The sequence below is a fragment of the Hemitrygon akajei genome, chromosome 9 (assembly GCF_048418815.1).
Source record: "Hemitrygon akajei chromosome 9, sHemAka1.3, whole genome shotgun sequence".
Taxonomy (NCBI): Eukaryota; Metazoa; Chordata; class Chondrichthyes; order Myliobatiformes; family Dasyatidae; genus Hemitrygon; species Hemitrygon akajei.
In genome coordinates this window covers 161,706,883-161,733,235 of record NC_133132.1, presented here as the reverse complement: position 1 = coordinate 161,733,235, position 26,353 = coordinate 161,706,883, and the positions used below count along the sequence as shown (strand labels likewise).

Below are 26,353 nucleotides of genomic sequence, written 5' to 3'. Positions count from 1 at the left end.
GAATTTGGCGCACAAGCGGGTTACATGGTCCGTGTATCGAGCGTATTCACATTCAAGGGAGAAAGTTGTTGAAGATGGCTGGCTTTTCATCGGGGCCGTTCGGAGCAGGTGTTCTTTGTTCCTCAACCTGTACCGCTGAATATTTCCTGCTACCGTCTCAAAATCTTCAGATGCAGCTGATTGAAAAACTCACAAGCACAGGTGGCGCCCTATGCAGTTTCCGAGATGGCGCCCTTACCAAGTGGGACCCAATCCCATCCCTGAACAGGAAGAGACTGCCAACTGTTGCTGATAATGTCGGCTCCTCCAAACTAGGAATGGCACCAGAGTTGATTGATTTATTGGGCCTCGATCGAGATCATAACTCAATCATATCTCCGGAACAGAAGTAGAATGAAAGAGGTATTAGGAAACAATGAATAACAAAAAGGAGAAAAATAAAGATGGGAGAAAAATTCAGAAATCATATTAACTTTACTGAGGAAGAAGTAGCGACTCGGCCTCAGGTGGAGGACTAGACAGGACAAGGGACGTGCATCAGGGACAAAGGATGGGGAAGGACACAAAATCGATTAGCAAGATAGGAAATGAATTCTAAGTATGTTGCTTGCTCTTTAATTTACCATCTGTGATAATGTTGTGTGGGAATATTGTTCTCGCGAAAGACAATGGTTTATCTTTTCACAGCTTCCGCACAAAGTTTCAAGTCAGTAACGTATTGATTCTTTCTGCTCCCTGCCACGGATTTAGCTATCTACCTCCATACATAGAAAACCGTATGATAAACACACATCTGAAAGGTACATTCAAAAATTATTGTTCCCCGCGGTTAATCATTAATATTTTCTGAGTTCTGCTCTCCGCGTTTCCTTTAAATGATAAATACGCGTGATTCATCGCTCAGTCGTAACCGCGGGTTTAATTAACAATGTCGCAGTGCCTACCTTCACAGTAAGAGCTCTTCAGATTATATTCACCCATCTGCTACTTATTGCAGACTTTATTTTTGATATCTGCCTAGTGCAAACAAATAGGCGTGCTCTGAAGAGTTTAAATAGCTATTGAAGGTGTCGCCCTGAAACTGGTTGATTGGTATTCTCGCATCCAAATTCGGGATGGGGAGCGCAGTTACCATCTCGCCATGACCTGTAATAATTTCCAATCCGTCTTTGATACTGAATCTTCAGCTGGGATATTGAGAAGTTTGTTATCGTGTAATGTGAGGGGACTGAGATTTTACAATGCCCTACTTCCTCAGGAGGACCATGGGCCATTAATTTGACTCCCAGCGAATCCCGATTACGGGAAGAGAGAAAGGACTGAACTAATAAACCCTGGTCCCGCTGCTCGCCATGAAGATGCCTTTAAAGAGGATGCCCGAATCTGAAGAACCGTCCATGCTTCGCCTTCAGCCCCCGCACAAAGTGGCAACCCGGATTCCCGAGCAAGCCTACGTGACTCTGATGGGCAAACATTTGGCTTCGCTTTCGGAAGGCTGTGGCGGCGGCGAGGAGCCGGATTCACTGCCTGGATGTGGGGAGGAGGAGATAGGAACCGAATTAGGCATTAAATCAGGTGAGATTCTGGCGGTCTGTCCAGAAGACGGTTTGCTGTTACAGTTCTTTAGAAACTACACAGAATCTTTCGATATCAAGTGCATAGCGACTTCAGTTAAAATTCCAGGAATCCAAGTTTCGATCGACTAACGCCCGAACGAGGGAAATATCGATAGCCCACTCTAAAAATTGCATCTGTACTATTTTATTACTTTTGCTTTACAAAGTCGCTGTAATCTCGAATCAAAAAATTAAGCACATCGATTCCTTTGCGAATAACCCATCATAAAATTAATAAATTACCAACAGCCGGTAATTTTAATTCAGGATTTATAATAGTGATTAATGTCCCGCCAAATGGCGGTCGAATCTTAAAGAGAATTATATTTGTTGGGTTTGAAAAGAACAGCCCACAATTTAGTAACAATTTCTTTCTCTGCAGGAGTTGGCGGGAATTAGCTTTAAAAGCAACAGGAGATGTGAGTGTGAAGTGCTTACTCTGGAGTTTAAAATAATCCATAGCATTGAAGTGTAAAGTGCAGGTGGGCACAGTAAGTCGATTTGAATTGGTAAAAGTGCAAATGGGTCACAGAAAGATTGAATCTTGTCGTTCTGTGTTCAACAGAATCGGAAAACTGCAACGGATTCGCATCGTCGGACGAAGAGGATGGGAACGTTTCTGAAGGGAAAACTTTCCTGAACGACAAGCAACAGAGTCCGAAAAAGACCATCACCCAGATTATCAGGGACAAGAAGAAACAAACGCAGCTCACTTTGCAATGGTAAGTGGCGGATCAGACCGGTGGGCCCCAGCACCTTAAGGAGGTTCCGCAGATGCTAGAAATCCGGAGTAACACGCACAAACAATACTGCAGGAACTCCGGGGGTCTGTGCAAAAGAACGGTCTGAGAAAGTCGACGTTTCGGTCCGAGACGCTGCAACAGACATCTGGCTTCTTTTCCCCAATCGTTTCCAGTCCCGATGAAGGGTCTCAGCTCGAAACGTCGACTGTTTATTTCTCTCCATAGATGCTACCTGGCCCGCTGATTTCCTTCAGCATTTTGTGTGTTAGTCTGCCTTAAAGTCTTTGTTTCATTTGAGTGAATATATATTTTAAAAACGTCGAATGTGCATGATATTGCAGTATAGTTTTCGAGCAGAATTCTATATATTCTATAATTCGTTATACTGCGAATTCATTAAATTTCAGAGCAATCCCAGCTTTGGGCATAGCGGAATATTTGTGCCCCGGTGTCTAATGCTCGGGACTAATTGAGTTGAATGCTGTTAACCTTTCCTTCTCCAGGTTGGAAGAAAACTACATCGTTTGCGAGGGGGTTTGCTTACCCAGATGTATCCTCTATACCCACTATCTGGACTTCTGCCGGAAAGAGAAATTGGAACCTGCTTGCGCAGCTACGTTCGGAAAGGTAGCATCTGCGGCCTCGCGGGTATTTCCATAAATCAAACAAAATATCCTTTGTTTTGATTGAAAACTAAATACGCACTTTAAGTACGCGTAATCTTAAAATGTACCACAGCACCAGCGTGATCTCTTCTCTTCCAGATGAAGGCATGACAAAGCAGAGAAGAGATTTTCAATACTAACCGATTGTACGGTATAAAGGGAGTATCTTCTGTCTTCAAATAGATATTGGGCAAAAACGTTTTATTTTAATTCAACCTTTTATATTTTTCGTGTTTCGTTGATAGACAATACGACAAAAGTTTCCTCTCCTGACGACCAGAAGACTTGGAACGAGAGGTCACTCAAAGTGAGTTACTTTATGTCCTGTTTGGTAAAATAATCCTTCGTTTATCGTTTAGACTTCAGGCCTGTCAACACTCTTAACTCTTAGATTTATTGGCAGTAATTTTCTGTATTTATTTGATCGGCGTCGATTTATTTGATGTGAATATTCGTTGCCTAAACAAATCTGCTTCCCTAGAATCCTGATAACAATGGCCTAAACCCGTTAGCCGTCCCGTGCCAGGTAAATCTATTAACGTGGACAGTTCATTTGACGGATATTATAATTTTTTTACTTTATTTTATGTAAATTTAACAGAAATATAATTTTGAAATCTTGGCTCTATCTTGCAGGTATCACTATTATGGTATTGGCATCAAAGAGAGCAGTGCGTATTATCATTCGGTGTATTCTGGTAAAGGCTTGACCAGGTACCTTAATCCTTTACATTATATGCTTCATATTAGCATGTCTTTGTTCCAGTTGAAAGTAGCCATTATTGTAATGGGAGGGCTCTTTCATTAGTCCGCTGTGTGCTGACTGTAATTGTATTTGTTCAGGTGAAAGTTTGACAGGATTAGTGCACTATCTGTGGCATCAAACAAAAGTCCAGAGGAATTGAGGATTATTAGGGAACCAGCAGGAAAGAGGAGTTGTAGCCGGGATAGATCAGCCGTGATCAAATTGGATTGTGGGGCAGGTTTGAGGGACCTGGTGGACTTTTCTACTTTTTCTTGAGCTCATCACTCCTACTGGGGCATAGGTCACTGATAGTGGCTCGTGGGACTCCTCTTTCTAGATAGATAGATAGATAGATACTTTATTCATCTAGGGCTGTAGGCTGACCGGCCCTTTGGCTTCCACATTTAGCACGACTTCATACATCTTCGACATGAAGATCCTTCCAGGGATGAAGTTTTTGGAGCTTGTGTTGTCATTTCTTTAACTCTAGGTTTTTACCAAATGGGGCTGCTAGCTCCATGCCCAACATTCTGTCTTTCACAACTGGGCTTGGGACCGTCCTTGGAATTCTGGTGGCCCTTTCTCTGCCCCTAGTTTTTTGGTGTTCTTGTACAATCTGCTGGAGGAATGGAAGAGTTGATAATATGACTTGGCCTGTGGACTTGCAAGGTACCAGGCAAGGATATTGAAACAAGAGAACCGATTATACTTGGTGTGAACGTTTGCACCCTGGTCAGGCACACTTCTAGTGGTAAATAAAGTGGAAAATATGTTAGAGAGAACAGAGTTTATGTTTCAGGTGTTGGTTGATATTGAGTCTTAGAGCACTACTCCTGTTCTCAATATTATTTATTATTTTTAGTGTTTGCAATATTTGCCTTTTTTACATTGGTTGGTTGGTCTTTATTTTGTGTAGTTTTTAATTGAATCTATTGTGCTTATTTGTAGGTACTGTAAATGCCCACAAAAATAAATCTCAGGGTACTATATGGAGATGTATACATACTTTGATAATAAATTTAGTTTGAACTCAATCCTGCACTAGAGGATGAGCTTAGTTATGTTTGAGTTTGTTTCTGTTAGCAATTGAATCTAAAACTCTCTAACCAAGAAACAAAGTGCTACTGACTGAGATCTGCTGACATCATAGGGACAAATGTTTAATGTTTATCTTTTCCTCATCCATAATCCAAAATTGACAGGTGTTATTGCTAGTAACTGGTTTCAGTAGTGAGAGGCGGTATGCAACATTTTATACAATGCAAGTGGTCATGATTCAGGGTACAACTCCCACAGTGGTCTGCCAGGAATTTCTATGTTCTCACTCTGATTACATTGGTTTCCTCTGATGCTCCAGTTTCCTCCCACACTCCAAAAGATGTGCAGTAGGGTTAGTGAGTTGTAGCCATGCTATTTTGGCATGGAAAGGTGGCGAAGCTTGCGGGCTGCCCCCAGCACAATCCCCGGACTGTGTTTGTCATTGATGCAAATGATGCATCTCACTGTATGTTTCAATGTTTCAATGTACATGTGACAAATAAAGCTATTCTTTTTTTCTTTCAAAGGATAATTTCTATAATAGAGTCTTAGAGTAATACAGCATGCAGCAGGCTCTTTGGCCCAACTCTTTCCCATGCCAACCAACATGAACATCTAAGCTAGTTTCATTTGTCCACATTGAGCCCATAAGCATTTCCTATCCATGTACCTGATCATACGATCACATTTAAATGTTGTTGTACATGACTTTCTCTGCAGCTCGTTCCACCTACATACCACCTTCTGCCTGAAGAATTTTGCCCCTCTGAATCCTTTTAAAGCTTTCCCCTCTCACCCTAAACCAATTCTTTCTAGATTTTGATTCCTTCCATGAAAAACAGGTAAATATACATAGTCTATCTATGATTTTATTCTCTCTGTAAGGTCTCAACTCAGACTCCTACACTCCAAGGAATAAAATCATAACCTGTCTATCCCCTCAGGCCCTATGTCTTGGCAACATTCTTATAAATCTTCTTTGCACTCTTTCCAGCATGATCATGTCGTCTGTAGAATGGGGTAACCAAAAACTGTACACAATACTTTAGGTGCACCTTTGTCAATGTCTTGTATAACAACAACATGCCATTCTAACTCTGAAACTCATCACCCTGACAGATGAAGACCAGAATTCCAAATGCCTTCTTTATCATCCTGTCTACCTGTGGCACTAGCTTCAGGGAGCTATGTACAAATTCCTAGCTCCCTGTGTTCTACAGCAGTCTCCAGGAATTCTCTTCACATGCACTGTGATGGTCCTCCCTTGATTTGACTTTGCAATATGCAACTCGTGGCATTGTAGTGAGCTGTCCCATTCTGGAAATATAGAGCTGGTGTGGAAAATCTTACAGTTAGGCAATATAACAGGAGTGGAAATTTAGTGGCGTTTACATGAATGAGGTTTAAAACACACTTAGTGAGATTTTGATAAAGTTGTCCTTTCCAAACTCCGTTGAGAATTGTCCCATAAAACACTATGCTTATTTTCTATGCAACAATTCTCATTGAACACTCATAGTTAAACTATTTGAAGATGTAATAAGACCATAAGATATGGAAAAAGAAATAGGCCATTTGGCCCATTGAGTCTGCTCTGCCATTCTATCATGGGTTGATCCATTTCTTCCAGTCATCCCCACTCCCCTGCCTTCACACCAAATACTTTGATGCCCTGGCTAATCTAGAACTTATCTATCTCTGCCTTAAATTCTCCCAATGACTTGGCCTCCACAGCCACTCGTGACAACAAATTCCACAGATTTACCATGCTCTGATTGAAGTAATTTCTCCACATCTCATTTCTAAGTGGAAGTCCTTCAGTCCTGAAGTCATGCCCTAATGACCTAGAAACCCCTACCATGGGAAATAACTTTGCAAAATATAATCTGTTAAGCCTTTTAACATTGGGAATGTTTCTATGAGATCCCCCCTCATTCTCCTGAATGCCAGAGCTGCCAGACTTTCCTCATACAGTAACCCTTTCACTCCTGGAAGATTCATGTTTAGAAGAGTTATTTAATCTATTATGGAGAGATAAAATATATATAGTTATGTTAACAATCGGTTTCTTTTTCACAGATTTTCAGGAAGCAAACTGAAAAATGAGGTATGCTAAATTAAAGCCATATTAATGGTTATTAGCGCAAGAGATCCTGCAGGAATTGCTGGAAAAATTCAGAGTAACACAAACAAAATGTGGGAGGAACTCAACAGGTCAGGCAGCTTCCATGGAAAGGAACAAAGAGTTCAACAGTTTGGACCAAAACTCTTCATCAGGACTCGTGAAGAGTCTACTGAAACGTCAACTGCTTATTTCTTTCCATGGTTGCTGCCTGACCTGTCAAGTTCTTCCAGCATTTTGTGTGTGTTAATGATTATTAGACCTCTTTTCACACACAAATGAAAGCTATATAATTATAAATAAATAAATCTAATGTTGTTAAAATACAACATTGTATTCTTTCCAGAGAGCAATCTACAGCAGCATATTTAAAGCAATTGATTGCACCGTCCAAAATGATTGAACTTGACAAATGGCCACAATGCAATGAATGTAAATGATGATTTTAAAGTGATACGTGTGGCTGTGCATAAGTATATAGCTCACAGTGGTAATGTGCAATAAAGACTTTAAAGATAAGCAATTTTCATTTAAGCTAAATAATTATTGCCTTTGTCTGTTACAAGATTTATATTTAGAACAGTAGATGGTTTGAGATTGAGTATTAGGGTGGAGAATTACGCAATAGAGGTACATATTGCAATCAATATGCATATTAAAATGTTTTTGGCCATAAATACATAAACTGGACCAAAGAAATTGTCAATATATTTTTGTATATTTTTATGCTTCTATCATTCATTCATTCTGTGGGGTTTCTTGTTTCGGGGATGTCTGTGAAGAGCTTGAATTTTAGTTTGTATGCTCTATACATTCTCTAATATTAAATGAACTTTTGAACTTTTGTATATTTCAGGATCAGTTATTTAGTGTAATTTATTTAAGTTTTCTAATGATGCATGTAAGAGGCATCTACTTTATTTTCATACTCGGGCAATATTGTATCAACATTAGTTGTGCATAGTAACTCTTGGTACTGATGCTCATTTGACCTCATAAGCATTTTGGAACGATGGGGTCTCGTCAGCCATGGTTGACAGCTCATCCAGAAGGAGGAAAATTCTGATCTCCAACCTCCACTGCCTTGAGGCTATACCCGCTGGTGTCTTCGGGTGTAAATCCTGATAGAGAAACCTGGTGGTGGAGTCCCTAAGGCAGTCCTACGTTGAGTTCGATGCTGACTGGCAACCCCTGCGATGCAGCTGGTGCCAAACCGTATCGGTGTCTGCTGCTCCTTTGGGTGGAGAGGGGAGCCTGCTACACGGGCAACAGCTTGCCCTCCATTTCATACTGCTCTGGCCTGCATAGACAAGCTAGGATGACATCTTAGACATCCTAGACAGCTAGGATGCAACAGTCATAGTCAACCCTGACCAATGAAAGGCCTCTTGTACTAACATAACAGATGCCTGACATCCAAAACAAAAAAAAATCAGGAATGAAATTCAAATGGTGATAATAAATCACTTGAAAATGTATAGCTAAAGATAGATTTTGTCATTGTGCAAAATATAGACTTTTTGTGCTTCCCCTTTCTATACTGGTGAATGACCTACTTTAACAATCTTGCAAGCAACCTTGTTTACTTGGCAGATTAGTTAATTATTAAAGATTTCATGGCTAATTAAGCAGAAAATGTTGCAATCATTAAATAAATGCTAAATGGTAATTAGAAGCAGGTGTCCCTGGAAAATTTATTTAGATATACTTGAACTTTGGATGAGTGATAGAGAATTTTTAGATCATTATTTACATTCATTAACTTAATCTAAACACTTGCTTTTCACCGACAGAATGACTTTATGTAATATACTTTATCCAAGTTACAAATCCATTTGCACGTAATCGTAATGCACTGTCCATCCTAATCAGTTCAGTAAAATTTTTAAAAGTTGATGAAGCTGAGATAAATGTGCCATTCATCTCAGTAAACTGCACCACTTTTGATGTACTAAATGAGAATGAGACCCTTAATTGGTTGGGGTTGACCATGGATGTTGCGTCCCAGCTGTCTACATGATTTGCAAGCCAGGGCAGTACGATGTGGCGAGCGAGCTGTTTCCCATGTAGCATGCTCCTCCTCCTGTCTATCCCATCATAATTTTATAAACCTCTATGCAGTCATCTCACAGCCTCCTGCATTCCATAATCATATGAGTGAGGCCTCTGTCGGTCAATGTCGACCATGATGTCCTAGCTGTCAAGATATGCAAACCTGAGCAGTACAATATGGAGAACAGGCTGTTGTCCATGTAGCAAGCTCCGCCTCTCCACGCATCTAATAAACCCAAAGGAACGGCAGAGACCAATGCAGCTGCATCATAGGAGTTGCCAGTCTGTGCTGAACCCAATGTAGGTCTGTCTTAGGGACTCCAGCTCTGGACTTTTCCTCTGTGTTTACTCCCAAAACATTCCCCGTGAGTGGGTATTGCCACAAGGCAGTGGAAGTTTGAGATAAGAGCTTTCCTTTTCCTAGGTGGACTGCCAACCACGGCTAATGAGCTCAGTCTGCCCAATAATACCCTCAGTGTAAACTGGTGTGAGTTCTCCAAGCTTCTCCTTCCTGAAGTCCACAATCAGGTCCTTGGTCTCACAGATGTTGAGTGTGAAGTCCTTGTTACAACACGTTCAAACAACTGATTTATCTCATTCCAGTAAACCTCATCATCATCTGCGATTCTACCAACAATGGTGGTGTCATCAGCAATTTTATACAAAGCATTTGAGCTGTGCTTAGCCACACAGTCATGAGGGTATAGAGAGTAGAGCAGTGGGCCATGCATGCATCATTGAACTGCACCAGTGTTGAAGGTCAGCGAGGATATATTATTACCAATTTAAGCTGTCTGCAGTCTCCCAATAAGGAAACTGAGGATCTAGTTAGAGATACCCAGTTTTTGAAGCTTGTTGATTAGTGCAGAGGGAATGATGCTGTTGAATGGAAAGCTGCAGTCCATAAACAGTAGTCCAACCTACGTCTTGCAGATGTTTAATGCTGCAAAGCAGTGTGGAGAGCAAGTGAGGTTGCATCCACTCTAGACCTGTGCGGTAGGCAAATTGCAGTAGATCCATATCTCTGCTTAGGCAGGAGTTAGTTCTAGCTGTAACTAACCTCTTGACACAGTTCATTACAGATATTTTAAACTAATAAAAATGGAAAAAAAATCTTTATTTTTCACAGTTTTAAAATAATTGTTTATAAATTTTCAATTTACTCTGTTTTTAAATGATTCAGGATGAAAGCATGTATTTAGACACTAATTTGGACAATTTTATTCCATTACAGGGAGGTTTTACTCGGAAGTATTCACTCAGTTCAAAAACTGGAACCTTGCTTCCCGATTTTCCCAATGCCCAGCATCTTCTTCTCCAGGGGCCTATTTCAAAGGAGAAGGTACAGATTCTTATCATCCATTATCAACAGTTATCAATGTCATTCATTTCATGCATTCTAATACAATCAAAACAATTTTCATGAACAATTACAACCATAAACATTTTTAAGAATAATTCATGAGAGACTGGTAGACTTGGATGTCTTTAAAATCAGTTCCTGAAAACAAATTAGGAATTATTAATAGAATAATACTCATCCCATCTAAATACATAATTTATTTTAAAGCTTAATGCCTTAAGCCTGTGCACTACTTTTTTCATGCTAGAAATATCTATAATTCTTGTGAAAAAGTTATTTCTTGTTTGAAATGTGAAAATACACTGGGGTTCAAATATTTGAAAATCCACAGTAGAAAATCTTAATTATCATATAGTTTTCTTGAGAAAATAAATATGTAATATTACCAGGTCAGCACGGTAGTGTGGTTAGCACAACAATTTACAGTACCAGCAACCTGGGTTCAATTCCCGCTGTTGCCTGTAAGGACTTTGTATGTTCTCCCTGTAACTGTGTGGGTTTCCTCCGGGTGCTCTGGTTTCCTCCCACAGTCCAAAGGCTGTACCTTTGGTAGGTTAATTGGTCATTGTAAATTGTCCTATCATTAGGCTGGGATTAAACTGTGGGATTACTGGGCAGTGGGGCTTGAAGGCTGGAAAGGTCTGTTCCACGCTGTATCTCAATTAATAAATAAATAATGTTCCATTTTTAACATTGTTCAAGATTTAAAGTAGATTTATTATCAAAGTACGTATATTGCAGCATATACAACACTGAGATTAGTTTACACAAGAAAGTATGCAGATGATGGAAATCCAAAGCAACACACACAAAATGCTGGAGGAACTCACAGGTGGGGCAGAATCTATGGAAACTAATAGATAGGTGATGTTTTGGGCCAAGACCTTTCTTCAGGACTGGGAAGCAAGAGGGAAGATGCCAGAATAAAAAGGTGGGAGGAGGAGAATGAGGCCAGCTGGAAGGTGATAGATGAAGCCAAGTGGGTGGGAATGGTCAAGGGCTGAAGAAGTAGGAATCTGATAGGAGAGGAGAGTGTACCATAGGAGAAACAGAAGAAGGAAGAGACCCGGGGGAAAGTAATATGCAGGTGAGAAGAGCTAAAAGTTAGATGGGGAATAGAGAAGGAGAAAAGGGGTGGGGAGGAATTTGTTTACTGGAAGGAGAAATTCTTATTCATGCCATCAGGTTGGAGACTACCCAGATGGAGTCTAAGGTGTTGCTTCTCCACCCTGAGAGTGCCAAGATGAGGCCATGGGCCAACATGTCAGACAGGAATGGGAATTGGAATTAAAATGTTTGGCAACGAGGAAGTCCCACTTGTGGCGGATGGCGCGGGCAGACTCAGTAAACCCAAGAATCATAATCAAATTAATGAAAGACAGTGGAAGTTAAAAACAACTGTAAAATGCAGAAAAGTAGAATGCTAAGTGATCAAATGATGGGCACACCTATGGCTTATGTGCTTCATTGGAATTATACACATCTTGCCTGGTATATAACTTATATTTAGAATTATTTTCATGGTTTTCTGTGACTATATCAAATTTTGTTGCCTTTCTAACTTGGAGTGTGGTTTACAACATGTTGAACTGTAATTATCTATATATGTTACATTGTAAGATATTGTTTAAATATAATTTAAAATCACAAAAATCATTTATCCAGTGGTTAAAATAACTTTGCTTCATTGTTCTGTTTTCCCTACAACTCTATCTACCTAAGCAGATCTGAGAACGGTGAATTTGTAGTGAGATCGCACTTCATATTTTTTTCTCTAGTGTTGTGTTTCTTTGTCATGATCTAATTTGCACCAAATCAAAATTTGTACCTTGTTCCTTAATTATTCTATAATGTGCTCATCATCTGAAAAACATGCCAAAAATAACTGCAGTTTCTTGAGTACAATAGTATCGTTAGCTTGTTAAGTCTCAAGTGAGGTTATTTAATGCTTTAATTTTGAAGATTTAAAACAAAAGCTGCAATGCTTTAAATTGTACTGAATAGGAAATATGTCCAGTTAATGGCACACCCTTCCATCCAAACACAGGAGATTGATTTATTGAGAGAATCTACCAGAAACACTGCCAGCCATTTCACTCTTGATAGGAGTCTGTGGACGTATCATTTATCCATTAACAGTTGGGCAGGTAGCAACCTGATTACAGGGCGCGCTGGTGACCTGGTGTCCAAGGAGTGAAGAAACAGGCAGCAGGTTGGGCTGGAGTCTGGTTATCAGACAGCATGCTAGTGAGTGAGCTGAAGTTGGTGTCCTTAGTTACAGACCAGTTCTTATTTTGTTAATTGGGAAGGGTACAGGGTTTCCAATCATTATATTCCACATTTGTTTCTAAATCCATTTATTTTGTTGCCTTTCCCCATTTTGCCATCGTTTTTTTAAATATAAATGTATCTAATGTTTCCCTCTATTTCCCTTTTGTGTAATCAAAACAATAACTGCTTTTTTAAAAATGGCACCATGTTGGTTGACAGGGTGGAGATAGCTCTCTACCAAAGGAGGTGTAAGGCACTGTTTCCCTCCACTAGCCTGCAGGTCACCCTTGGGCAAGGTGCAGCACCTACTTAGACCCCCGATTAGGGCCGCATGAAACCATGGGAGCAGGTGTTGGATAGTTGTGTGAGCAACTGGTGCATATCACAAGTCCTGGTTTTGCGACCACTGATGCCAGGCAGACAATCTCTGAAGAGTGTTGATAATAACTGGGGTCACCTGTCTCAAAAAGACACTGACCAGAAGAAGGCAAACCATTTCCGTGAGGAAAAAATTGCCAAGAACAATCATGGAAGGACCATGATCGCCTACATCCTAAGACACGGCACATGATGATGATGATGCATGTTGTTCAAGCAATTGCATGTTTCTAAAGACGAAAGAAAGAAAGATTGATTTTATTTGTCACACATCAAAATATCAAAACGTAGAGTAATACGTGTCAACAACCAGTGTAGTCGGAATATGCATTGAGAGCAACCAGCCTCTGGCACCACCATCAACATGCTCACAACTTACCAAACCTAGCCTGTGTTTGCAGAATTTTAAAGAAATAATAAGGTAGACTTAAAAATCACCGCCCAAGCACTAAAGTAATTCTATGGAATATAGAAAGGGTACTGTTTCATTTCCATGTGAAATATCAAGTCATTGGGTATACTTAAAGCAGAGGCTGTTGGAATCTTGCTTAGTCAAGGCATGAAGGGATATGGGGAGAAGGCAGGAGATTGGGGCTGATAGGGAAAATGGATCAGCCATGATGAAAAGGGGGAGCAGATTCGATGGGCCAAATGGCCTAATTCTGCTCCTATACCTGATGGTTTATGAAAAACAAAGTACCGGGTGGAAACCCACATGAGAGCATACACGCTCCTTACAGACAGTGGTAGGAATCGAACATTGATCACTGATTGCTGGTGCTATAATAGTGTTATAGTACTCACTTCTGTAATAGCATTACACAAGCCACACCATTTCTGTGCTTGAAGCATCTGCTTCCTCAGCTTTAGGGAAATTCTAGGCAGTTTCTTGAGTAGGTTACATGGTCAGCACAATATAGTGGGCCGAAGGGCCCGTAATGTGCTGTAGATCTCTAAGTTCTACGTTCAATGTTTATCTACTGCTTCTATTAAGAAAGTGCTTAATTCATTTATGAATTCTGAAAAAGACCATGCCAGAAACATTGAACTTTTCCCTCTTTTTCACTCATTTATTCCTGGTGCTTTTAGAGTTCCCTTCAACTCTACAAGTTTTCAGCCTTTGTGGGATTTGCTTCTTTTTTTTGCATATTATTAAAGTAGACCTAGAACCAAGTCTAAACAATTAAAATCATCTACATCTTACAAATCAAAGTTCTTATTGGATTTACCTTACTCAGAGAGATAAAACTGAATTGACGTGGAAGTGGGAGGTCACAGACCAATCAACTGAATGAAATATTGATTGACATTTCTGTTTGCTTTTCCAGCATTTATGGCCCATTTATTAGGGACCTTGGTTCCAAATTGAGCTGAGGTATTCACAGCAGTTTTTGAGCCTAATAATGTTATACCAATCCCATAGAATAGCATCTGAATTCATCTGAACACACTTTGAAGAATAGTGTTTCCTGTAGAAGTAGTAGAGGCCAGTTCAGTTGTGTCATTTAAGGTAAAATTGGATAGGTATATGGACAGGAAAGAAGTGGAGGGTTATGGGCTGAGTGCGGGTAGGTGGGACTAGGTGAGATTAAGAGTTCGGCACGGACTAGGAGGGCCGAGATGGCCTCTTTCCATGCTGTGATTGTTATATGGTGTTATATATGGTTATATGTGTTTGGTTGCCTGCTTTAAGCACGTGATGGGAAACCTTGAAATATGTATGAAGACCTTCCCTTATATTGCATTCCATTTAATGATTTATGAGCAAAGGAAATATTGTAAAGTATTTGGAGTACTGGGCCACATACATAGTTTCTAACCCACTACTCACCTTATCAAGTTGGGATCCATTACCCTATCAAGCTAGCTTCCGTGATGCTTCGTCTCAGTTGGTGCATCAATAATACAGTGCGTAGCAGCCATGTATCTGTTCTCTATCTGCATTCTAATCTGTGTTGCACATTTATTACATGTAATAAGGTAACTAGTCACATTGTTGGGGGGCATGGTAGAAGTGAAGGTTTTACTTATGTCTTCATGTTTTTTAGTCATTCTGGTTTGTTTAGAACTAGGGAGTAAGTCGGGTTGATACCTTTTTGTTGACCATTTAATTTTGTTTAACCTTTTGTGTTTAACTTCACTTAACTTTGCTTAATACAACTTAAGTACATTTAAGCTCATTAGCTGCACACATAAAGTACTGGAAGAACTGAGCAGGTCAGACAGCATCTATGGAAAAAAAAAAGTACAGTTGACGTTTTGGGCCGAGACCCTTCGGTAGGACATGAGCAGTCCTGTTAGTTTCAGTTTCATTAGTTTTATCACTTTGAGGTTGTTTGTTTTGCTAGTTCCTTGATAAAGGATCAAATTCATTTCTTCAACTTTGAACATTATTATTATTGGATTCTATGTAAGATGCATCAATCAAGGATTAACCCACGCCCCTCACCAAGTCTCTGAGCAGTTTTGGTTGTTCAAGTAGCCACTATACAGTGTTCTAGAAAATTTTAGTTCTTAGTGTAGTGAGTCTTTGCTCTGAGACCTTCCCCACTGATAACATTTGTTTTCAAAGAGGAAAATGAATGTGTATGTTGTCTATAAATCAGTTCTTACTCATTCAGCTGGATTCTGCCCAGCCATATTTTTGAAGCCACTGTGTTTAAATGCTCAGCAGTAAAAATGAGTTGATGTTGATTTTTTAGAACCAGATTGCAACACATGACTATTTCAAATTTTTGCACTTAGGCGAAGCAACTGGAGATTAATCTTGATAATCTTGAAAACTAGAATACAAAGGGGTAATACCTATGTGACAGCTATAGAGTGTTTTAATTTTCTCACTCGGAGTGCTGTGGACAACCCTAGGCATGATTCCCAAGGAAGGAAGGAAGGATTAGTCATTGAATTAGCACAAAATCCGAATCAGGTTTAATATCACCGGCATACGTCGTGAAATTTGCTAACTTTGCGGCAGCAGTACAATGCAGAAGAATCAGAATTAGAATCAGGTTTATTATCACTGTCGTGTCATGAAATTTGTTGACTTAGCAGCAGCAGTTCAATGCAATACATAATATAGAAGAAAAAATAATAATAAATTAATTAATCAATTACAGTATATGTATATTGAATATATTAAAAATTGTGCAGAAAAACAGAAATAATATATATTAATAAAGTGAGGTGGTGTTCAAGGGTCCAATGTCCATTTAGGAACAGCTTCTTCCTATATTGAAAAAAAAACTGAACATTATATACAAAACAGTTAAATTAAATAAATAATGCAAAAAAAGTAGTGAGGTGGTGTTCATGGGTTCAAAATCCATTCAGAAATCTGATGGCAGAGGCGAAGAAACTGTTCCCGAATCATTGAGGTTGTGCCTTCAGGTTTTGGTACCTCCTTCCTGATGGTAACAATGAGAAGAGGGCACATCCTGGGTGATGGCGGTCCTTAATGACGGATGCTGCCATTTCGAGACAACGTTCCTTGAAGATGATTTGGATACCACGGAGGCTAGTGCTCATGATGGAGCTGACTAACTTTGCAACTCTCTGCACCTTACTTAGATCCTGTGCAGAAGCTTCCCCCCCCCCATACCAGACAGCGATGCACCCATTCACAATGCTTCATCTGTAGAAATTTGCAAGTGTTGTAGATGACATACCAAATCCTCTATAAAATAGTTTCTAGTTGCCAAGGATTAAATAAAGCATTGTTTAAGCAAATTAAACTGCACCTCCCAGACTGTAGAAGTGACCAAGTTCTTGATGAAGTTGAGAAATGATTTCCATTGATAAATGAGTCATGAACAACACTAGAAATTCAAAGTACATTTCTTCTCAAAGTATGTATACTTTATACAGCCTTGAGATTCGTCTGCTTACAGGCAGCTATGAAGAAAAGAACCCCAATAGAATCCACTCAAAGGCAAATGACGACCATCAGAATCAGAATCAGGTTTATTATCACCGGCATGTGTCGTGAAATTTGTTAACCTAGCAGTAGCAGTTCAGTGCAATACATAATATAGAAGAAGAAGAAAAAAATAAAACAATAATAATTAAAATAAGTAAATCAATTACTGTATACATATATTGGTACCCAAGATGGACCCGAGTAAATTTACAACCCTCTGCAGCTTCTTACAGTCTTGTGCAGTAGCCCCTCCATACCAGACGCTGATGCAGCCTGTCAGAATGCTTTCCACGGTACACATATAGAAGTTATTGAGTATATTTGTTGACTTACCAAATCTCTTCAAACTCCTAACCAAGTATAGTTGCTCTCTTTCCTTCTTTATAACTGCATTGATATATTGGGACCAGCTTAGATCCTCAGAGATCTTGACACCCAGGAACTTGAAGCTGCTCACTCTCTCCACTTCTGATCCCTCTATGAGGATTGCTATGTGTTCCTTCACCTTACCCTTTCTGAAGTCCACAATCAGCTCTTTCGTCTTACTGATGTTGAGTGCTAAGTTGTTGCTGTGACACTACTCCACTAGTTGGCATATCTTGCTCCTGTACATCCTCTCGTCCCCATCTGAGATTCTATCAACAATGGTTGTATCGTCAGCAAATTTATAGATGGTATTTGAGCTATGCCTAGCCATACAGTCTTGTATATGGAGAGCAGAGCAGTGGGCTAAGCACACATCTCTGAAGTGCGCCAGTGTTGATCGTCAGCGAGGAGGATATGTTATCACCAATCCACACAGATTATGGTCTTCTGCTTAGAAAGTTGAGGATCCAGTTGCAGTGGGAGGTACAGAGGCCCAGGTTCTGTAACTTTTCAATCAAGATTGTGAAAATGATGGTATGAAAAGCTGAGCTACAGTTCAATGATCAAACACTGTGCAGAGAGGGAAAATGAAACAAATCCTGCAAGCGATAAATCAAGCAAGCAGCATTCAGAACTGAAGTTCATACAGCCAGAAGTCCACAGAGGGCCTCAGTCCAGCACAGAGCTGAGCAAACCCCACAGAGCAGCCAGTGGAACTGTACCGTCTCTGACCCTGACCATTTCAATTGGGCCTGGCACTTAAAATGGCCGCATAAACAAGGAAATTAAAGGCACGTAAACAAACACTTCTGTACCCAACATTTGTTTGCAGTTTGTAACTCATTTCTGCAATTGGCAGTTTTTGTTGGGTTAGATGATAATCTAAGTTCTGAGATGAATAGATTTTGTTAGATTTTGTTAATGTTTGGTATTAGGTCATAGAGCAAATTTGTCATATTAGGCCACAGTTTAGCCATAATTTCTAGGAAAGAGTGCAGATATGAAGGACAAACTTGTGCAAATCTATTTCAATCTCATCCCTTGCATGATTATAAAATATTACAAGTGAGTTGCACAAGCCAGCATTCTAATATATTTCATGTTATTTTTATCAACACAGGTAGATACATTAATTATGATGTACAAAACACATTGCCAGTGTATCCTGGATAACGCAATCAATGGGAACTTTGAAGAGGTGAGATTATATAAAAATATTGCAGTGTAATTTCATTTATGCATGTCTAGTAAAAAGATTTAAATGACCTTGAATCCAAAAGGAAAAGTGATTCTATTATTTTCACTTTAATCTTCAGATTCAGAATTTCCTATTGCACTTTTGGCAAGGGATGCCAGACCATCTTCTTCCATTGTTGGAAAATCCTGTCATCATTGACATATTTTGTGTCTGTGACTCCATACTTTATAAGGTGAGTATTGACTGAAGTGATTATAAAGAGTGCAACCAGCGTCGCTTGTTTTTTAAAACCAGCATTAAACATCATGCAACTATACTTAATTTTGAATTTTGATGCTTTTTTAGTCATTCTCAGGTACAAATAAGTGCAGAAAGCAGACACTCTTGTGATTTTTCAAAATTAGTTGTCTAATTATTGTTTGAGTGGTAGATCCCATGGAAATAAGAGAAAATCCACCTGAGAAGTAGATTCTGGAGATAAAGTAAAAAATAGCTTTCATGTATCACTTTTTAAATTGCAAGGTGGAAGTAAAAATAGAAGCCAACTTACAATGAACACATATCTAAAATCACCAAAATGTTAATCAACAACTACGGTAATTTATTTATTGATTTGTAGGACAGGTACAGGACATGGCATTGCTAATGACTGTCCTACTATTGGACAGAGTAGTGTCGAGGCTCTTTTCCTTCCTCTTGACAGAGGACATGGCCATTGTTTAGTACTTCATTTGGAAGATAGCACTTCTTACAGGACTGGCCTCTCTTTGAACTACTATAGCCAGCTTGCTTAGAGTTTTGTGTTCAAATCTCTGAATTTGAAAGTCAAAGTAATGTAAAAATTTATTATCCAAGTATGTATATGTAAGATCAAGTAGGGTGCAGAAGACAGCAGGCTGTGCAAATGTAAATATAAATAAAAGAAATAAATAACGAGAACATGAGATAATAAGATAAAGAATCCTTAAAGTGAGAAAAGTGGTTCTAGGAACATTTCACTGCTGGGCAAAGTGAGTGCAGTTATTCCCTTTTATTTAAGAACCTGATGGTTGAGCGGTAGAATCAGAATCAGATTTGCCATCATATGTCGTGAAATTTGTTAATTTGCTGGGCCTCCCATCCCATGATCCTCTCCCTTCTCCAGCTGTGTATCCCTTTTGCCAACTTCCCAGCTCTTAACTTCATCCTGAAACGTCAACTGTTTTCAACCGTCAACTCTTTACCATAGATGCTGCCCGACCTGCTGAGTTCCTCCAGCATTCTGTGTGTGTTGCTCTGGGCTTTATACGTTGCTTCCCAATAAGAAGCCTTAGGTGCTGCCGACAGGCCGTCAGCTTGATGAAAGATACCTCTGGTCAGTCTGAAGCTTGGTGTTCTCCCAACACAAAGACTTGCCCCAGCTAAACGCTGCTGATTCGTCTGCTTCAGATGCAGATCTGCTATATTTGGCAATTCAGCAACGTCTCAGCAATCAGTCTGGACAGGAAAGTGACAGTTTCAATTTTTCTTGCAATTGCACCCTGAGAGGCTGAAACCAAAGGGTGGTGGGGAAGGAAAGAAATTTCAGGTAGCTTATAGAAGGAATGTACATAAAGAAAATAATGATGGTGTGTTAATGTGCCTATTATATTGTAATAAATCAGATTCAAATGATAATACAAAAACAACACACACAAAATGCTGGGGGAACTCAGCAGGTTTGGAAGTATCTGTTGAAACGAGTAAACAGTCAATGTTTCGGGCCGAGTCCTTTCTTGAGGACTGGAAAGGAAGTGGGAAGATGCCGGAATAAAAAGGTGGGAGAAGGTGAAGGAGGATAACTGGAAGGTGATAGGTGAAGCAAGGTGGATAGGAAGGGTGAAGAGGAGTGTATGCCTTAGGAGAAAGGGAAGGAAGAGCAGATAATAATATAGGACTCGGTCCTCACTGAATATATTGACATATTAGTGTTCTGTGTTGTATGTAGTTGCAAATTTTATGAATTAACTAACTTATTAATTAGCACAAATCATAAAAATGAGTGATATCTTTTCCACATTGATTGACAATCTCTTAAATTTACTTGCATGAAATAACGTGAAAAGTTTATGTTTTTATCACCCAGGTCCTGACAGATGTACTTATTCCTGCAACAATGCAAGAAATGCCAGAGAGGTAAGAATTTTTTCCCAGAAAGTGGAAGTAATTATGAAGTTATTCTGTTACATTATGGAAAAAGTATTTATATCATAGATGTACTGCAGATGCTAAAACACATTCATTGGAAAGTTTTGTGGCATTAACAATTAATTGTGAATGTAAAGATGCTATTGTCAATAGGTAGGTAACAGAGATACACCTCTACCAAAGGAGATTGTGCCTTCCCTCCGCTAGCCAGTAGGTCACCCTTGGGCAAAGAGCAGCACCTGTTTAGCCTCAGAATCAGGGTCACGTGAAGCCACGGGAGCAGTTGGTGGATGGTCGTATGAGTAGCCGGTACATATCACAAATAGACAATAGACAATAGGTGCAGAAGTAGACCATTCGGCCCTTCAAGCCTGCACCGCCATTCTGAGATCATGGCTGATCTTCTACTATCAATACCCGGTTCCTGCCTTGTCCCCATATCCCTTGATTCCCCTATCCATAAGATACCTATCTAGCTCCTTCTTGAAAGCATCCAGAGAATTGGCCTCCACTGCCTTCTGACGCAGTGCATTCCAGACCCCCACAACTCTCTGGGAGAAGAAGTTTTTCCTTAACTCTGTCCTAAATGACCTACCCCTTATTCTCAAACCATGCCCTCTGGTACTGGACTCTCCCAGCATCTGGAACATATTTCCTGCCTCTATCTTGTCCAATCCCTTAATAATCTTATATGTTGCAATCAGATCCCCTCTCAATCTCCTTAATTCCAGCGTGTACAAGCCCAGTCTCTCTAACCTCTTCTGCGTAAAATCCTGGTTATGTGACCACTGACACCAGGCAAACAGTCTCTGAAGATCATGGCTGGGGTCACTCATCTTGTAAAGACACTGCCCGAAAGGAGGCAATGGCAAGTCACTTCTGCAGACAAATAGCCAAAGACAGTTATGGTCATAGAAAGGACATGATGGTCTATGTCATACAACACGATGTATAATGAATTAACATAGCAATGTTCCTTGCTATGACATGCAATTTTATAGACCGATGTTTGCTAAATTTATAAAATGGAGAATGATCTTTTAAGCAGATTCTGTTTTGAAGCAATCGCATTGTTGGTCAAAGTCAGACCACTGTTAGCTAGAAGGATTACAATGTTTTACCTTCAGCCAAAAATAGTGGTTCTGCATCTGCCCTTTCAGTGGAAAGGCACCTAGAGAAATATGGACAAGAGATATTTTTAAAAATACAGCATATGAACATCAGTATCTACCAACTACGAGCATTAATAAACTCAATCCTGCTCTGTCATATAATTAAAAATATAACATGAATATAATCTCCTGTCTACCTGTAGTAAACATTTTATCCTGTTGTTTATCAAACTTCATCTTTAAAACACTTAAACACTACTTCCACTGCCCTGTAAATGGGCACCACAGTAGCATAGTGGTTAATGAGACACTATTACAGCTCCAGGTGTCAGAGTTCTGAGTTCAGTTTTTGGCTCTGTTCTGTAAGGAGTTTGTACATTCTCCCTGTGAGCGCGTGGGTTTTCCCTGAGTGCTTTGGTTTCCTCCCACAGTTCGAAGATGTACAGGTTAGTACATTAATTGGTTATTCTAACTTGTCCTGTGTTTAGGCAAGGGTTAAATAGGGAGGTTTCTGGGTGATGTGGCTCATCGGGCCAGAGGGCCTGTTCTGCAGTGTATCTCTAAATCATTCAATAAAAAAATAATTTGGCTGTATATAGGAACAGAATTCGGCCATTTGGCCTATTAAGTCTGCTCAGCCATTTCATCATGGCTGATACATTTCCTTCTCAGCCCCAATCTCCTACCTTCTCCCCATATCCCTTCATGTCCTGATTAATCAAGAATCCACCGACTGCTGCCTTAAATATCCCCAATGACTTGGCTTCCACAGCCACCTGTGGCAACAAATTCCACAGATCCACCTCTCTCCGGCTAAAGAAATTTCTCCTCACCTCCATTCTAAAAGGATGCCCCTCTTTTCTGGGGCTGCTTCCTCTGGTCTTAGGCTCCCCCACAATAGGAAACATCCTCTTCCACATCCACCTCATCAACATTTGACAGGTTTCCATGAGCTCACTCTTCATTAGATCTTTTCTGCCGTAGTCATAAACCTTTCTTTTTTAAAAGCGCTCATAAAAATGGGGGACCATGCTATTACAACTTTGACAGCAGAGTTCAGAGTTCAGTTCCGCTGCTGTCTGTAAGAAGTTTGTACGTCCTTCCTGCGACCACCTGGGTTTCCTCCCACATTTCAAAGGTGTTACAGTTAGTAAGTTAATTGGTTATTATAAAATGTCCTGCGATTAGGTTACGGTTAAATAGGTGGGTCACTGGGCATCACTGTTCTTTGGCAGGAAGGGCCTTTTCTGCAGTGTATCTCCAAATAAATTAACCAATAATACAGTTCCAAAAACACTGAAGCTTCTGAAAGAAATAAATTTCCCTCAACCCTGTTTTAAGTGGATGATACCTTATTTGACCTCCTAGTTATTTTATCCCACAAGAGAAAGCATTGTCTCCACAAGAATTCTGTCAAAACCTCACTGATCTTTATGTTTTCACCAAGTCCTCCCAATTGTCAGTGTATATAAGTGTGGCTTATCCAATATAATCTCAAGTGGCTACCTATTCTTAGCTTCAGAGTCATAGAAATTGTTAGACCTGCTTCCAATGTATTAACATAGTTTTGTAAATAAGAAGACCAAATTTCAAAGTACCTTTATTATCAAAGTATGTATACTGTATACAACCTTGAGCTTCATCTCCTTACAGGGAACCACAAAACAAGAGCCGAAAGGAACCTATTATAAAACACAACTAACACCCAGTGGGCAGAGAGAGAAAGAAAACAAATTGTGCAAACAATAAAAGTAAACAAATAGCATTTAGAATTAAAGTGAGTCCATAGACACGAAGCCCAGAGCAGGCCCACAGGCTCAGCCAGATTTAGATGTAGCTTCACAAACACCCTGTATAATTGAAACACATTTTAATTCAATTCCCCTCCCAGTAACTTTCTGTTAACTTTCCTTGTACTTGACCACCTTTCACAAGCCATGTACAACAAAATCCATTTCCAGCTCAGCCCTGCAATCTCTCACGACTTAGATAAGTATATTTAATTTTTCCTGACAATTTCACATTATTGCACTTTATTTACTATCAGACCTTTGTACATTTATTCCTTTCTATAGCTTACATTTAGTACAAGTCTGATAGCAATAGATTTAATTTTCAGGAAGCATCCTTTGCTCTTAAAATCATTTCATTTCTCAAACCATTCGGGAGATGGCACATCTATACTGCACAGTCGACAATCTTCCCGCATATTATTTGGACCCAACCAGCCTGTGTGGTTTACTTGAAGAAGAAGTGCAATGTAATATGGCAAATGTAACTCCAGGTGTATGGTAGCGAGCAAAAGCTGATTTGTGACTGAAACACTTGGAATCTTAAAGAAATGAAGGAATGCATTTACTCAGCTTGTGTAATAATAGATATAAAAAACAAATTGTTTTTTGTCATTGTAATCATCTTTTGGGGTGGTGGGGTGAAGATATATCTCTAACAAAGGAGGTGCAAGGTACTCCTTCCCTCCGCTAGCTTACAGGTTACCCTTGGGCAAGGTGTAGCACCTGCTTAGCCCCCAATCAGGGTCATGCGAAGCCATGGGAGCTGATGGTGGACGGTCGTATGAGCAGCTGGTGCATATCACAAGCACTGGTTATGCAACTGCTGACGCTGGGCAAACAATCTCTGAAGAATATCGATAATGGCAATGCCCAGAAGAAGGTGATGGCAAACCACTCGTGTAGAAACATTTGCCAAGAGCAATCATGGTCATGATGTCAAGATGGCCTATGTTATATTACATAGGCACATAACGATGATGATCTTTTGGACAGCTTGATTCAGAGGTTCCTGACTGTGAGAAAGGGTCAATCGGTAAAAAAATATTATAGATAAAATGGTAGGATTAACAACTAATTCATGTTTTCTTTTTATCCAGTTTGCTGGCAGACATCAGAAACTTTGCCAAACACTGGGAGCACTGGATATCTTTATCACTGGAAAACCTCCCAGACAACCTGGCTGAAAAGAAGTTGCCCATTGCACAGAGATTTGTGTCTTCTCTGAAGCGGCAAACGTCATTTTTGCATCTTGCACAGGCAGGGTTTGAACTAGTTCTTCGCCAACAAATATTTAATGTCTTTTGTGTTCCTGTAGACAGTTCCATTACTTAGGTTTGTGTGTTCTTCTGTGCAGATTGCCAGGCCGGCTTTATTTGACCAGACAGTTGTGAACTCCATGGTGGCGGACATTGAAAAGGTGGATCTAAATAGCATTAGTTCACAAGCCCTCCTTGCCGTATCAGGTGGAGCTGACCAGGAATTTGAGCTGTATTCTGATTGTAAGTACAATACTAGATCTGTTGCGGTCGTGATCAATTTTTCTTAGCCCTCCGGAAGTTGTAGCTTAAGGGCTGAAGCCTGAAGGGCTGAGGGCCTGTCCCGAAATTGAAGGAATGTCTGCTTGTGTGGATAGGTTGGAGTGAGGATGGCAGAGAAGAAAGGGGCTTGTTTTGTTGCTTGTTGTGTTCTGTGTTCTACCGAGCATTGTAGGCATTATACGTTGGCGCCAGAGTGTGTAGTGAAACTTGTGGGTGGCCTCCAGCACATTCTTAGGTTGTGTTGGTTGTGACCACAAATTGATACATTTCACAGTATGTTTCCATAAGACCATAAGATATAGGAGCAGGAGTAGGCCATTCAGCCCATCGAGTCTGCTGCGCCATTCTGTCATGGGCTGAACCAATTCTTCCAGTCATCCCCACTCCCCTGCCTTCTCCCCATACCCTTTGATGCCCTGGCTAATCAAGAACCTATCTATCTCTGCCTTAAATGCGCCAAAGGATTTGGCCTCCACAGCCGCTTGTGCCAACAAATTCCACAGATTTACCACCCACTGACTAAAGTAATTTCTCCACATCTCTGTTCTAAATGGACATCCTTCAATCCTGAAGTCGTGCCCTCTTGTCCTAGACTCCCCTACCATGGGAAATAACTTTGCCATATTTAATCTGTTCAGGCTTTTTACCATTTGGAATGTTTCTATGAGATTCCCCACTCATTCTCCTGAACTCCAGGGAATACAGCCCAAGAGCTGCCAGACGTTCCTCATACGGTAACCCTTTCATTCCTGGAATCATTCTCGTGAATCTTCTCTGAGCCCTCTCCAATGTCAGTATATCCTTTCTAAAATAAGGAGCCCAAAACTGCACACAATACTCCTAGTGCTGTCTCATGAGTGCCTAATAGAGTCTCAACATCACAACCCTGCTCTTATATTCTCTACCTCTAGAAATAAATGGCAACATTGCACTCACCTTCTTCACAACCGACTCAACCTGGAGGTTAACCTTTAGGGTATCTTGAACAAGAACTCCCAAGTCCCTTTGCATCTCTGCATTTTGAATTCTCTCCCCATCTAAATAATAGTCTACCCATTTATTTCTTCCACCAAAGTGCATGACCATACACTTTCCAACATTGTATTTCATTTGCCACTTTTTTGCCCATTCCACTAAACTATCTAAGTCTCTCTGCAGGCTCTCTGCTTCCTCAACACTACCCGCTCCTCCACCTATCTTTGTATCATCAGCAGACTTAGCCATAAATCCATTAATACCATAGCCCAAATCAGTGATATACATTGTCAAAA

General features: G+C 40.1%; 1 protein-coding gene across 1 annotated transcript in view; it reads left to right on the top strand.

The window, feature by feature from the left end:
* Positions 1 to 1,261: 1,261 nt before the first annotated feature.
* The window catches only part of rfx6 (regulatory factor X, 6), a 65,198-nt gene continuing 40,106 nt past the window's right edge, over positions 1,262 to 26,353 (top strand). The window contains exons 1-12 of the mRNA XM_073055477.1: positions 1,262 to 1,575; positions 2,182 to 2,338; positions 2,863 to 2,986; positions 3,270 to 3,331; positions 3,661 to 3,738; positions 6,887 to 6,914; positions 10,216 to 10,323; positions 18,396 to 18,473; positions 18,592 to 18,705; positions 20,578 to 20,627; positions 24,642 to 24,801; positions 24,899 to 25,043. Of these exons, the coding sequence (XP_072911578.1) occupies positions 1,353 to 1,575; positions 2,182 to 2,338; positions 2,863 to 2,986; positions 3,270 to 3,331; positions 3,661 to 3,738; positions 6,887 to 6,914; positions 10,216 to 10,323; positions 18,396 to 18,473; positions 18,592 to 18,705; positions 20,578 to 20,627; positions 24,642 to 24,801; positions 24,899 to 25,043 (1,327 nt within the window). The 5' untranslated portion in view covers positions 1,262 to 1,352. The remainder of the gene's footprint in view (positions 1,576 to 2,181; positions 2,339 to 2,862; positions 2,987 to 3,269; positions 3,332 to 3,660; positions 3,739 to 6,886; positions 6,915 to 10,215; positions 10,324 to 18,395; positions 18,474 to 18,591; positions 18,706 to 20,577; positions 20,628 to 24,641; positions 24,802 to 24,898; positions 25,044 to 26,353) is intronic.